The following is a 15,797-nucleotide window of genomic DNA, read 5'->3' as shown; positions in this document are numbered from 1 at the left end:
TCGGTCTAGGCGTTCCCTGAGGTTGGATCCGGAGGGTGGCTGTCGATGGGTTGGCTGCAAAAATGATCTCATATCTGAAGAGACCAACACATCTTCAAACCGCCCTCTTCTTGCAGGCGTGGTAGGATTGGTACCTGCACCTGTTTCGCTGTGGGTAAAAATTCCTCTGCCAGTGCCCGCAATAGCAGAATGCAGCATCTCTAGCAGCAAGGCCTGGAAATGCTGCATTCTGCCAGCCCACTGTGATACTGGTAACATGTCTGCCATTTTGTGTTTTTATCGGGGGTCTAAGTACGTTGCCACCCAGTACTGGTTCTTGACCTTTATGCTTTTTATACGGGGGTCCCTCTTCAAACGCTGGAGCATGAAGGCCCCTTGGACTTGGCACTAAATTGGAAGCGGTGGAGCACCCTGGCTCCTGCTCATTGCCCAGGAGAATGTCATCCTCGGTCTCCTCCCCCTAGCCAGGGACAACACCAGGGATCCTCGATAAGTTTAAAGTCCCCCTCAAAGCCTGCTCTTCTTGCTCCTCCTCCTCCCCCTAGCCACCATCCTCCTATGACTCCTCTTCAGACTCCTGCTGAGTTGTCTCAGATGGAGTAGCCCCCCTGGGAATTCATTCAGCATTGCGAATTCCTCATCTTCCTGCTCCTCGATGGCTTGATCAATGACACGACACAATGCACACTCCAGAAAGAAGGAGTAAGGTACGATGTCACTTATGGTGCCCTGGCTGCGACTGGCCAGTTTGGTGATCTCATCAAATGGCTGCAGAAGTCTGCATGCATTGAGCATTAGCAGCCACTGGCGGGGTGAAAATAAACCAAGCTCCCCAGAACCTGTCTTGCTGCAGAGTTCATACAAGTAGTAGTTAACGGCACGTTGCTGCTGGAGCAGCCTATCAAGCATATACAAGGTGGAGTTCCAGCGCGTCGGGCTATCACAAATCAAGCGTCTGACGGGCAAGTGGTGTCGCCGCTGAACATCAGCAAGGCGAGCCATGGCTGTGTAAGATCTTCTAAAATGGCCAGAGATTTTCCTGGCCTGCCGCAAGACGTCCTGGACCCCGGGGGATTTGGCAACGAATCACTGCACAATTAAATTCAGAACGTGTGCCATGCACTGCATGTGTGTCATTTTGCCCTGCTTCAGTGCGCTAAGCAGATTGGCACTGTTGTCACACACCACTTTACCAACTGTCAAATTGAGCAGGGTTAGCCACTGATCAGCCTGTGACCGCAGAGCTGAAAGCAGTGCAGGACCAGTGTGGCTCCTGGCTTCCAGGCCCAAAACCCGCAGCACAGCATGGCAACGTCTCACCTGGGATGTCGAATAGGTTCTGGGGAGCTTGGGTGGCACAGTGGAAGAGGCGGTAGCAGTGGAAAAGGAGTAGTCAGCCGAGGAAGAGATGGAGGATGAAGTAGGAGGAGGAGAAGTAGAGGCTGGCCTGCATGCAATCCTTGGCAGTAACACCAAATCCACACGGGAGCCACGGGTTACATGCTTGACGGCAGTCAGAAGGTTCACCCAGTGATAAGTAAAAGTTATCTACCTTCCTTGCCCGTGTTTGCTAGACCACGTGTCTGTGGTCAGATGTATCTTGGCACAGACACTGTGTGCCAGAGATATATTCACTTGCAGCTGAACGTGGCCATATAGCTCTGGGATGCCCTTCTGGGAAAAATACTTCCTTCCGGGGACCTTCCATTGCGGTGTGCCAATGGCCACAAATTTTCTAAAGGCCTCCGAGTCCACCAGTTTATATAGCAGTAGTTGGCAGGCTAGCAGTTCCAACAAGCCAGCGGTCAGCCGTTGGGTAAGAGGGTTATCCGGCGTCATCAACTTTTTATGCTCGAACATTTGGGCCACGGAAGCCTGCCTTTTGCCAGATGAACACGACTACGGCACTGTGGAAGGTGGAGTGGAGGACAAATGAGAGGAGAAGGGGAAGAGGCAGGACGTGGAGCGCCGGGAGTGTGGCTTTGTGGGTTCTGATGGCGTTGCTCCCACTGGGCTCGGTGATGGGAGGCCAGGTGCCTTCTTAAGGTGGTCATCCCTAGGTGAGTGTTGGGCTTACCGCGACTTATGCGTTGACAGCACAGGCTGCAGATGGCAACAATATTGTCAGCAGCTGACACGTTAAAAAAAGCCCACACTGCGGAGCCATGTGTGGGCATCCTGGGAGCACCAGAAGTGACTGTGCATGGTGGATGGCTCGCTCCAGATACATTTGCAGTCTGCCTCCTGTGCCCTGCGAGTTCTGCCTGCTTCTCCTTCCTCTCTGCTGCTCCGACTCTCTCTCTCTGAACTCCCCTCTCCTCCTTTTTTGTGGGCACCCACATGACATCCATCAACACGTCATCATCGTCACCTTCACCACCACTGACATTTGAGATCTCGGAGTATGCAGCAACAGCGGGGACCTCCCTCCTTGGGCTGATCTGGGTACTGTCGTCAGACCACTGGGTGGCAGCCATTGATACCTCCTCTTCCTCATCCGATGTCAAGAATGGTTGCGCATCGGTAAGGTCTGGGAATGGATAGGAAAATAATTCCTCTGACTCGAGTGGAGGGGCTATGGTGGTGGTGGTGTATTTGGGGGTGCACACAGCAGAGAGTGAGGAGGGTGCAGATACAGATTATGAGGAGGGTGCAGTAGCGGAAGGGTGAGTGAGCCACTCAACCAACTCTGATGCGCCCTTTGAAGTAATCGCACACGCATTCTCCAACTTCCTTCTTAGGCTCCGGCCTGGTGCACCTGCCCGACCCCTACCACCCCTGCGTAACGGCCTGCCTCTTCCTCTGCCTGTCATTTTCAAAATGACCCTGTGCATAAGTCTCTACAGAAGAGCAGTATTTGTGGAAGCAGGTATATCGCAGGCCTCAATCAATGTTTGGTGGAAACAGGTATATCAGACCCTTTAATCAGTATTTTGTGGAAGCAGGTATATTGCAGCCCTCAATCAGTATTTTGTGGAAGCAGGTATATCAAGCCCCTTAATCAGTATTTTGTGGAAACAGGTATATCGAACCCCTTAATCAGGATTTTGTGGAAGCAGGTATATCACAGCCCTCAATCTGTATTTTGCAAAAGCAGGCATATCAAACCTCTTAATCATTATTTTGTGGAAGCAGTTATATCAGAGCCCTTAATCAATATTTGGTGGAAGCAATTATATCAAACCCCTTAAATCAGTATTTTGTGGAAGCAGGTATATCGCAGCCCTCATTCAGTATTTTGTGGAAGCAAGGATATCAAACCCCTTAATCAATATTTGGTGGAAGCAGGTATATCGCAGGCCTCAATCAATATTTGAAGGAAACAGGTATATCACACCTGGAAGCAGGTGTATCGCAGCCCTCAATCAGTATTTTGTGGAAGCAGGTATATCAAACCCCTTAATCAGTATTTTTTGGAAGCACAGGCCTCAATCTATATTTAGTGGAAACAGGTATATCGAACCCCTTAATCAGTATTTTGTGGAAGCAGGTATATCGTACGCCTCAATCAATATTTGGTGGAAACAGATATATTGAACCCCTTAATCAGTATTTTGTGGAAGCCGGTATATCGTAGGCCTCAATCAATATTTGGTGTAAACAGGTATATCGAACCCGTTAATCACTATTTTGTGGAAGCAGGTATATTGCAGCCCTCAATCAGTATTTTGTGGAAGCAGGTATATCAAACCCCTTAATCAGAATTTTGTGGAAGCAGTTATATCGCAGGCCTCAATCAATATTTGGTGGAAACAGGTATATCGAACCCCTTAATCAGTATTTTGTGGAAGCAGGTATATCAAACCTCTTAATCAGTATTTTGTGGAAGCAGGTATATCGCAGCCCTCATTCAGTATTTTGTGGAAGCAGGTATATCAAACCCCTTAATCAGAATTTTGTGGAAGCAGGTATATCGCAGGCCTCAATCAATATTTGGTGGAAACAGGTATATCGAACCCCTTAATCAGTATTTTGTGGAAGCAGGTATATCAAACCTCTTAATCAGTATTTTGTGGAAGCAGGTATATCGCAGCCCTCATTCAGTATTTTGTGGAAGCAAGGATATCAAACCCCTTAATCAGTATTTTTTGGAAGCAGGTATATCACAGGCCTCAATCTATATTTAGTGGAAACAGGTATATCGAACCCCTTAATCAGTATTTTGTGGAAGCAGGTATATGGCAGGCCTCAATCAATATTTGGTGCAAACAGGTATATCACATCCCTTAATCAGTATTTTGTGGAAGCAGTTATATCACAGCCCTCAATTAGTATTTTGTGGAAGCAGGAATATCGAACCCCTTAATCAGTATTTGGTGGAAGCAGGTATATCACAGCCCTCAATTAGTATTTTGTGGAAGCAGGTATATCAAACCCCTTAATCAGTATTTCATGAAAGCAGATATATCGCAGGCTTCAATTAATATTTGGTGGAAACAAGTATATTGAACCCCTTAATTAGTATTTTGTGGAAGCAGGTATATCGCAGACCTCAATCAGTATTTTGTGGAAGCAGGTATATCAAGCCCCTTAATCAGTATTTTGTGGAAGCAGGTATATCGTAGGCCTCAATCAATATTTGGTGGAAACAGATATATCGAACCCTTAATCAGTATTTTGTGGAAGCCGGTATATCGTAGGCCTCAATCAATATTTGGTGGAAACAGGTATATCGGAATCCCTTAATCAGTATTTTGTGGAAGCAGGTATATCGCAGCCCTCAATCAATATTTGGTGGAAACAGGTATATTGAACCCCCTTATTCAGTATTTTGTGGAAGCAGGCATATCGCACACCTGAATCAATATTTGGTGGAAATAGGTATATTGAACCCCTTAATCAGTATTTTGTTGAAGCAGGTATATCACACCGCTCAATAATTTTTTTTGCCACAACAGTTATATCACACCACCCTGTTTATTTGGGGCAACAGGTATATCGCAGCCCTCAATCAGTATTTTGTGGAAGAAGGTATATCACACTCCTCAATCAGTTTTTTTGGGGGCAATAGGTATATCACACCCGTTGCAAATAGTTGTTCCAATAGTTCTTGTCCCTCTATATAGCTGCGTTATTGCAGCAGAACCGCACACAACTGCTGCACAACACAAATGCACTATATACTTTCTATGTTAGAAAGTATATTATAGGTATATCTCACCCCTCAATCAGTTTTTTTGGGGGGCAACAGGTATATCACACCCATTGCAATTAGTTGTTCCAATAGCGTTTGTCCGTCTATATAGCTACGGTATCGCAGCAGAACTGAACACAACTGCTGAACAATACAAATGCACTATAATATACTTTCTATGTTAGAAAGTATATTATAAGTATATCACACCCCTCAGTATATCACACCTATCGATAGCACACCTATGACAGTCCTTAAAAGGACCTTTGTGGCCCTAGTAGCTAGCGTTTGGTGTCCCTAACAGCCTGTCCCTGCTCCACAAAGCAACCTCTCCCTACACTGGCAAAACACAGAATGTAAAATGGCTGCCAGATCGGGTTCTTTGATAGAGTGGGGGTGTGTCCATGTGCTGAAACGTCTCAATTGGCTGTGCTGTCCCACCTGATGGATGTGTCATGGGTCAAAGTTCGGCGCAATGCGAAAGAATATGGCGCCGGCGGACATCGCCATATGTTTGCATGATCAGCGAATTGCGAATGCGCAAAGTTTGCAGCGAAACAACCCGCCGGGCGAACCACAAGGCCATCTCTATTGACCAGTTGACGATTGGCTGCACACATAGATCAGCCTAATTGTTATTGAACCAATTATGAACATATTCAATCTGAGCCTAAATGCAGATAGAATCCTGAACATATCAACTTCGCATTAAAATGGTCTAATCCTGTGGGCCTGTTGTAACATTAAAAAAGAGTTGCTTACATTCAGATCAATCCTTCTCACATTTCTATGTAAAGAGACACTAAACTGTTTACATTTATCGTGGAGTCTAATGTTATTCCATGGTGCCTGGGAGCAGCCATTATATGCGGGGAGTAAGCTGAACCTAGCGTTCCTCTGAGATTACTGACACAAAGTTCAAAATAATGTCTGCCTCCATGATTTTTTGAAAAGTTACATATTTGGTATAAAAGGATCACTCTTTTTTAAAGGTTGGAGTTGGACAGATACAAGTATACTTGGTATGTTTGGATCCCTTTTCTGTCATACAGCCTATATTGTACTGCAGCAGTCTACTTTGATCAGTTTTGAGTCTGCCCAAGGGTGCACCCAGCCTTTCTGCTACCTTTGGCGAAAACTAAAACAGCGCCCCCCCCATGTCAATTTCTTAAACTAACCCCTTTGCCACAATGAAAGTGCTCATTGCCCATGGCCCTTCCACTAACCCCCCCCCCCCCCCTCTTGCCTCTACCTGGTGCTGCCTGAGGTGATCGCCTCACCTGGCCTCATTGGTGGTGCACCCCTGAGTCTCTGCCTAATGTATGCCTAAAGGACATGCTTGTGGGACATATCTGTCCCCCTGAATAGTGCCAAACATAGTGTTTATAGCTATAATTATTCCTTGAGAACCTAGTTCTTCATAAACTGTTTTGTGATATAACTTTGACTAGAGATGAGTTAATTCTATTTCTAATTGATTCTCCAAAGTATGAATCACTGATTTGCTTTGAAACTCATATCTAGTGAGTCAGTGTTGACATAAGACGCTACCAACACATTGCAGGGAATACATGCAGTATGACCTTAATACCCATATCTTTTCCTTCAGCTCTGCGGTTCTTAAAATTCCTATTAAAATGCAACCCTCAACGCGATCTACGGATAACCCCAGTTCTGCTCATGGGACCTCTGGGAAACAACTGGGAGGAGTAGTGGTCAGCCAAGCATTTTAAAGTGAATCTGTTACCAGTTTTATGCTGCCTTAAAGGGGTTGTCTCACTTCAGCAAATTGAATTTATTATGTATAGGAATTTAATACAAGCCACTAACTAAATGCATTTTGATTGTCCATATTGCTTCCTTTGCTGGCTAGATTCATTTTTCTATCACATTATACACTTCTCGTTTCCATGGTTATGACCACCCTGCAATCCATCAGTGGTGGTCGTGCTTGCATACTATAGGAAAAAGTACTAGCCTTAGTGCATACCCACGGTCCCAGGACCAAAAAGGCCTGTGCTTTTTTTTGCATAGTGTGGAAGCACGACCACCATTGCTGGATTGCAGCAGCAGATGGGCAGGGAGAGCCATGAGTTAATAAATATGGGGACTCATTGGCATGTGCCAGAAGTGCTCAATACAAGATTTTGGCAAAATGACTTAGTCAATTAAAGAAAGTGACCCAGCATTCTGCTAAGGAGACCTGTCACTAGTTTGAGTTGCTCTTAGTAAGGACAGGTACTAAGGCAAGACACTTCTATGATAGACAACATAATATCAGTGAACTCAGGTGGTAGATATTAGAATATGTTAAAAGTAAAGAAGGGGTTAACTCCAGGAGATTACTGCAGAGTGAAGCATTCTGGATTCAGCTCTTGAAGACGCCAAGTCTAAAAGGGCTGAATGATCTCTGTAATTTAAATGTATTTTTGTAGAACTGGAGTCTTGTATATATCCACTGCTATATAGTTTATTATGTTTCTATAATTTTGATGAAATGAATGTATGTTCTTTTAATGTCTAAATGACTATAATGTGTAGTATATGCAAAGCATGTAAATGAGATCCAAGCTCACTGGCCAAAACGTTGCATCTGGAGTAAAGCTTCACTTGAGGACATGCTGTCTCCACCCGATTTTTTCCCATTATTCCTGATCATCTGATCCCTATGACCACTCTCCCGGAGACGTGCACCCATTGCTCACCGAACCAGGCGTGCTGTCCTGTCCTATTTTTTCAGATAGTGGGGACATACCCTAAAGAAAAGACGCCGAGTAGAGTGCACTGAGTATACATGAAAATGTTGGTATACTACAGCAAACAAGCAAAAGGACTGATTTTTATGACACCTATTCTGCTAAGCATGTTTTAATCATTTTTTATAATAAAGGGTAAATAATAAAATGAAATAGTCCCAATTATACCTTTATGATGGCTCTTAGTAAGGACACCATAAAACCTGTGACAAATTCCCTTTAACAGGAAATGTAGTACTCCATGGCATCCATATGACCGTGCAAAACTGCTGACAGACTCCCTTTAATCTTTGCTTGTAACCTGTATGACTACTACATTACTTAAAGGGATTTTGTCACCTGGATTTTGCCTATAGAGCTGCGGACATGCGCTGCTAGATCGCCGCTAGCACGTCCACAATATACATTCCACATATCTGCGAGTGCTTTTATTTAGGCGAAAAATGATTTTATATTTTATATATATGTAAATGAGGCAAGTAAGGAGCCCAAGGGCTGTTACTAACGTTTCTGGAGCCCAGCCATGCCCACATCCTCCAAATCTCCTCCTTGCTCCCGGATGTCACAAAGTTAGAGTGTTGCAATCTCGCAGCTAGCGCATGCGCAGTTCGTTTCCTGAGGCTGATGCCAGCTCAGGGAAGGAACACTATGTCGGCACTGACATGCGGCATACTCGCACATGCGCGAGATTACGGCGCCCTAACTTGTAAACCTTCGGGATGCAAGGAGGAGATTCGGAGGATGCAGGGCGGTGCTGGGCTCCTTTACAGTGGGTATGGCTGGGCTCCTGAAACGTTAATAACAGCCCCTTGGGCTCCTTACTTGCCTCATTTACATGTATATAAAATCATTTTTTTTGCCTAAATGAAAGCACAGAGAGCTATGGGGAATGTATATTGCAGATGTGCTAGCGGCGATTTAGCAGCGCATGTCCACAGCTCTATAGGCAAAATCCAGATGACAGGTTCCCTTTAAAAACTTGCTTTAGTTACAGTGTTATTTCTTGACTTGCATACAGGTATGACCACTGTTATGTGGGCTGCCATAAATGTTTTATATAGTGGGTGCTATACATCATCTACCGGACATTCTAGTGCATCTCTTTAGAAGTAAGCAGACCGCCAAAACTCTTCCAACATCTTCAAACATTTCTGGTAATAGGTCTGATACAGATCAAAAGGCAACAAAGCGGTTTTTGAGCTGCTGAGACATCAGTGTGCTATGTGCTTGAGTCAATTGGGTAGAAAGTAAAATAATTCCATCAGACCGCTATTAACCCTCTAATTCTGTGATGGCTAACCCCCAGCACTCCAGCTGTGGTAAAACTACGACTCCCAAGATGCACGCTTGCATATTCTCAGAACTCCATAGAAATGAATATAGCATGTTGGGAGTAGTAGTTTCACCACAGCTGGAGTGCCGGAGGTTAGCCTTCACTGCATGAGTATAATTTGTAAGGTAAGCATTAAAGAAACACTTTCATTCTGACACAGCAATGTAATCCAAAGGAATACTTTTAAGAGGTTTTCTCCGGCCCACAGATATTGATGGCCTATCCTCAGGATTGGTACCCAGCACCCCCAGTGATCAGCTGTTTTGGGAGGCCGTGGAAGCAGAAGGCTCTGTTCGCTGTGTAGCTTCCAGAGCCACCATACTAAAGCTCAGCTCCCATTCACTTGAATGGAAGCTGAGCTGGAGAACCCCAACAAAGCCATTAAACAATGTATGGAGCTGCCTCCCCCCAGTTCTGTACACAGTACAGTTTCTGGTGCCACGGCAGCCTAAAACATCTAATTGATGGACGAGCTGGGTGTTGGACCACCACAGATCTGATATTGATGATCTATCCTGAGGATAGGCCATCAATATCTGTAGCTCAGAAAAGCCTTTTAAGTCTGGAACTAATGCCATTGAAAACCATCTTCCTATAGCTGCTTACAGGGAGCAATACATTGTATTTATCTGGGAAATTACATATGGTGAAGTATCCCTTTAAATATATGATTTCTGCATGTAGTTTCCCGACACCAAGCTATATTAAACATACAAAGATGAATCCAGCACCGAAGTATCTCTGAGTTGCTCGTTTCTTTATTGGTGGTGTTTTAAAAAAATATATAATAACAGCATAGACACAAATCCTCTCACTCCAGCGATAGTCTACGTGTTTCGAACAAAAAAGTTCTTACCAAGCTATACTAAATTGGGTATTCCCTAGAACAATGCACCCACTGCATCATTTCAAATTTTGCTATACTTTATAAGCCGTACAATGTATAGAACAAAACTTACCGGACAGAAGTAAGTGCTCTCCACTATGTGCTTAGCAACCATGTTGTTCTCTGCCGACAAGGACATGATGAAAAGCAATGCATCTCGGGCCTGTTGTCCCACTGTGCCTTCACGATGGATGAAAGGTATCAGCAGGGAGAATATAAGGAAGTTGGCAGCTCCCTGATCTTCACTTGTGTGGAAAAACAGTTCTAAGATAGATGGATCTTTGGCAAGAATTGAACAGAGCTGGTTCAGTAAGACAACTAGTTTGATTTCTACATGTGGAGTTGATGTGGAGGAACATGTACTAAGTAGCATCATCAATGGTTTCAAAATAGGCTTGTGATGTAGCAAAGGCTGGTGAGACTGAGTAACCAATAACTCATACATCCTCAGTTGCTCAAATTTAGTCTCATCTGTAAATTCTCTCCTGAGACTCCATAAAAACAGTTTCTCCATAATATTCTCCGACACCACAAACTCCAGAATAGGCCCCATAGCAGCATCTTTCACACGCTCTTCAATTAAAAGCAAGATCATGTGTTCCACATAATTCTGGACAGCGCTAACTTCATCTGCAGAAATGGATCCATATCTGGCATGGGAGTTCTTGAAGGGGTCATGTTTTTCCAAAATGCGTTGAACCTAGGAGAAAACAATCATAGAAAAATAAACACATAGCAGTTTTACAATTAGCAGCACAATTATTGGAAAGTCTATAGTGTTTGTAATATTATTGTTAATGAGAAGCTGGCCTGAAGCTGTTCATAGGGAAAAAAATGCAATTTAAACATCAGCTTACACAGCATAGAAACAAAACGCATGCTTCCGAGTGAGCAATAACCTTAATGAAGCTTAATTTGAAGCACTCTCAGTGATCACATAAAATCACCACTGTGCAATCAAGACGCTGCAAACGTTCATTTGCAGTATTTTTTGTCAATGGGTGAACAGGAGCCAAATAGTCCCGGAGCCGTATAACATTTATTTGTAATGCTGGATCTACCCATGACCTATGTGTGAACGGACAGATGTCTTTATATCTTTTAAATGAGCTTTATAAAAATAAAAAAATTACCAAATCGTATTACCTGCAGCAACAATTTTGTTATGCATAATTGCATTTCTCATATTAGTAGAATTCAGTAAAAATGACACTCAGGGGTAGCTATTTTCATTTCCTTTCGGCTTACTTCTTATGTATTCTAAATGAATAACTAAGCTGATAAATACAAACAGGTATCAAAGTTGTAGATGTAAAATAGAGGAGAAAAAAGGGTGCTACAGTATATACATTACATTCCCTATTAGAAGTACTTGAAAAATGGAAACTATATATTAAAGGGTTTCTATCATCACAAAATTCCTTATGTAGTTGGCTGACATTAGCGATGTGCTAATGTCAGCAGTACATAACTGTGTAACTTAAATCTGCCTACATGCCGCCGTTCGCCCAGAAAACTAACTATGCAAATGAGCCTCTAGGTGCTATTGGGGCGTTGCTGCAGCACCTAGAGGCTCCGTCTCCTCACCATTCGGCACGCCCATTTTGCTTTGATGGACATCTCTGCTCTGCGCTTTGAAAGTAAAATCCCACGCCGTCCCGTTTGGTATTCAGCGCAGGCGCAGTGAATGAAGGACGCTCGCCTGCTGCCGGCTGTCTTCACTTCCGGGGAGCTCTGTGACGTTTTCGATGCAGGTGCAGTGAGGAAGCCGGCAGCAGGCGAGCGTCCTTCATTTACTGCGCCTGCGCCGAATACTAAACGAGACGGTGCAGGGGCGGGATTTTACTTTCAAAGCGCAGAGCAGAGATGTCCATCAAAGCAAAATTGGCGTGCCGAACGGTGAGGAGACAGAGCCTCTAGGTGCTGCAGCAACGCCCCAATAGCACCTAGAGGCTCATTTGCATATTTTAAAAGTTCGTTTTCTGGGCGAACGGCGGCAGGCAGGGAGATATAAGTCATACAGTTATGTTCTGCTGACATTAGCACATCGCTAATGTCAGCCAGCTACATAACGAATTTTGTGATGATAGAAACCCTTTAACCCCTTAGGGACCCATAACGTATCGGTACGGCATGGTTCCCGAGTCCTTAAGAACCCATGACGTTCCGGTACGTCATGTGTTGTTCCGATCACCGCCGCCCAGTGGGCGGTGACTGGAAAAAGGTGCCTGCTCAAATCATTGAGCAGGCACCTCGGCTAAATGTGCGGGGGGGTCCCGTGACCCCCTCGTGTCGGCGATCGCCGCAAACTGCAGGTCAATTCAGACCTGCGGTTTGCGGCTTTTACCTGGTGCGGCGGCGGTGGTCGGCGGTGCCATAGGGTCCCCATGGGGCTGTGGGGGGGACCCGATTGCATGGAAGGCAGCGCGATGCCTAAGTAAGGCATCGCGCTGCCTTCCGGTGAAGAGCCTGTGAGATCCAGCCCCCTGGATCTCACAGGCCGGAAGCTGTATGACAGAAGTATTGGAATGCATTGTAAAGAATTAGACCCCCAAAAGTTCAAGTCCCAAAGTGGGACAAAAAAATAAAGTGGAAAAAAAAGTTGAAAAAATAAAGTTTTCCCCCCAAAAAAATAAAAGTTTCAAGTAAAAATAAACAAAAGCGTCATTTTCCCCAAATAAAGTTAAAAAAAATAGGTGAAAAATAGGGGGGGGGGGGGGGTATACATATTAGGTATCGCCGCGTCCGTATCGACCGACTCTATAAACCTATCACATGACCTAACCCCTCAGATGAACACCGTAAAAAATAAAAACTGTGCTAAATAAACCATTTTTCTGTCACCTTACATCACAAAAAGTACAACAGCAAGCGATCAAAAAGGCGTTTGCCCACCAAAATAGTACCAATCTAACCGTCACCTCATCCCGCAAAAAATGAGCCCCTACCTGAGACAATCGCCCAAAACATAAAAAAAACTATGGCTCAGAATATGGAGACACTAAAACATAATTTTTTTGTTTTAAAAAAGCTGTTATTGTGTAAAACTTACATAAATAAAAAAAAGTATACATATTTGGTATCACCACGTTTGTATTGACCGGCTCTATAAAAATATCACATGACCTAACCCCTCAGATGAACACCGTAAAAAATCAAAAATAAAAACTGCAAAATAAACCATTTTTTGTCACCTTACATCACAAAAAGTGTAATAGCAAGCGATCAAAAAGTCACACGCACCCCAAAATAGGGCCAATAAAACCGTCATCTCATCCCGCAAAAAATAAGACCCTACCTAAGATAATCGCCCAAAAACTGAAAAAACTATGGCTCTCAGAATATGGAGACACTAAAACATGATTTTTTTTTTGTGATATTATTGTGTAAAACTTACATAAATTTTAAAAAGTATACATATTAGGTATCGCCGCATCCGTGACAACCTGGTCTATAAAAATATCACATGATCTAACCTGTCAGATGATTGTTGTAAATAACAAAAAATAAAAACGGTGCCAAAACAGCTATTTCTTGTTATCTTGCCTCACAAAAAGTGTAATATAGAGCAACCAAAAATCATATGTACCCTAAACTTGTACCAACAATACTGCCACCCCATCCCGTAGTTTCTAAAATGGGGCCACTTTTTTGAGTTTCTACTCTAGGGGTGCATCAGGGGGGCTTCAAATGGTACATGGTGTAAAAAAAAAAACAGTCCAGCAAAATCTGCCTTCCAAAAACCGTATGGCATTCCTTTCCTTCTGCGGACTGCTGTGTGCCCATACAGTAGTTTACGACCACATATGGAGTGTTTCTGTAAACTACAGAATCAGGGCCATAAATATTGAGTTTGGTTTGGCTGTTAACTCTTGCTTTGTAACTGGAAAAAAATTATTAAAATGGAAAATCTGCCAAAAAAGGGAAATTTTGAAATTGTATCTCTATTTTCCATTAATTCTTGTGGAAAACATAAAGGGTTAACAAAGTTTGTAAAATCAGTTTTGAATACCTTGAGGGGTGTAGTTTATAGAATGGGGTCATTTTTAAGTGGTTTCTATTATGTAAGCCTCGCAAAGTGACTTCAGACCTGAACTGGTCCCTAAAAATTGGGTTTTTGAAAATTTCTGAAATATTTCAAGATTTGCTTCTAAACTTCTAAGCCTTGTAACATCCCCAAAAAATAAAATATCATTCCCAAAATGATCCAAACATGAAGTAGACATATGGGGAATGTAAAATACTAACTATATTTGGAGGTATTACTATGTATTATAGAAGTAGAGAAATTGAAACTTGGAAATTTGCAATAGTTTTCAAATTTTTGGTAAATTTGGTATTTTTTTTATAAATAAAAATTATTTTTTTTTACTTCATTTTACCAGTGTCATGAAGTACAATATGTGACATAAAAACAATCTCAGAATGGCTGGATAAGTCAAAGCGTTTTAAAGTTATCAGCACTTAAAGTGACACTGGTCAGATTTGCAAAAATTGGCCAAGTCCAGAAGGTGAAATAGGGCCGAGTCCTTAAGAGGTTAAAGAAGTACACCATTCTCATACAATGCAATAACAGATTATTACAATATACAGTCAGGTCCATAAATATTGGGACATCGACACAATTCTAACATTTTTGGCTCTATACACCACCACAATGGATTTGAAATGAAACGAACAAGATGTGCTTTAACTGCAGACTGTCAGCTTTAATTTGAGGGTATTTACATTCAAATCAGGTGAACGGTGTAGGAATTACAACAGTTTGCATATGTGCCTCCCACTTGTTAAGGAACCAAAAGTAATGGGACAGAATAATAATTATAAATCAAACTTTCACTTTTTAATACTTGGTTGCAAATCCTTTGCAGTCAATTACAGCCTAAAGTCTGGAACACATTGACATCACCAGACGTTGGATTTAATCCCTGGTGATGCTCTGCCAGGCCTCTACTGCAACTGTCTTCAGATCCTGCTTATTCTTGAGGCATTTTCCCTTCAGTTTTGTCTTCAGCAAGTGAAATGCATGCTTAATCGGATTCAGGTCAGGTGATTGACTTGGCCATTGCATAACATTCCACTTCTTTCCCTTAAAAAACTCTTTGGTTGCTTTTGCAGTATGCTTTGGGTCATTGTCCATCTGCACTGTGAAGTGCCGTCCAATGAGTTCTGAAGCATTTGGCTGAATATGAGAAGATAATATTGCCCGAAACACTTCAGAATTCATCCTGCTGCTTTTGTCAGCAGTCACATCATCAATAAATACAAGAGAACCAGTTCCATTGGCAGCCATACATGCCCACTCCATGGCACTACCATCGCCATGCTTCACTGATGAGGTGGTATGCTTAGGATCATGAGGAGTTTCTTTCTCCATACTTTTCTCTGAGCATCACTCTGGTACAAGTTGATCCTGGTCTCATCTGTCCATAGGATGTTGTTCCAGAACTGTGAAGGCTTTTTTAGATGTCGTTTGGCAAACTCTAATCTGGCCTTCCTGTTTTTGACGCTCAATGGTTTACATCTTGTGGTGAACCCTCTGTATCCACTCTGGTGAAGTCTTCTCTTGATTGTTGACTTTGACACACATACACCTACCTCCTGGAGAGTGTTCTTGATCTGGCCAATTGTTGTGAAGGGTATTTTCTTCACCAGGGAAAGAATTCTTCGGTCATCCACCACAGTTTT

General features: G+C 43.1%; 1 protein-coding gene across 1 annotated transcript in view; it reads right to left on the bottom strand.

The window, feature by feature from the left end:
- FHIP1A (FHF complex subunit HOOK interacting protein 1A) overlaps nucleotides 1–15,797 on the bottom strand; it is a 327,619-nt gene that overhangs the window by 155,356 nt on the left and 156,466 nt on the right. The window contains exon 4 of the mRNA XM_040418540.1: nucleotides 10,183–10,809. Coding sequence (XP_040274474.1) covers nucleotides 10,183–10,809 — 627 coding nt within the window. The remainder of the gene's footprint in view (nucleotides 1–10,182; nucleotides 10,810–15,797) is intronic.

The sequence above is a fragment of the Bufo bufo genome, chromosome 2 (genome assembly GCF_905171765.1).
Source record: "Bufo bufo chromosome 2, aBufBuf1.1, whole genome shotgun sequence".
NCBI classification, from domain to species: domain Eukaryota; kingdom Metazoa; phylum Chordata; class Amphibia; order Anura; family Bufonidae; genus Bufo; species Bufo bufo.
Note: the sequence above shows the minus strand (reverse complement) of the source record. Positions and strands in the feature narration are given on the sequence as shown.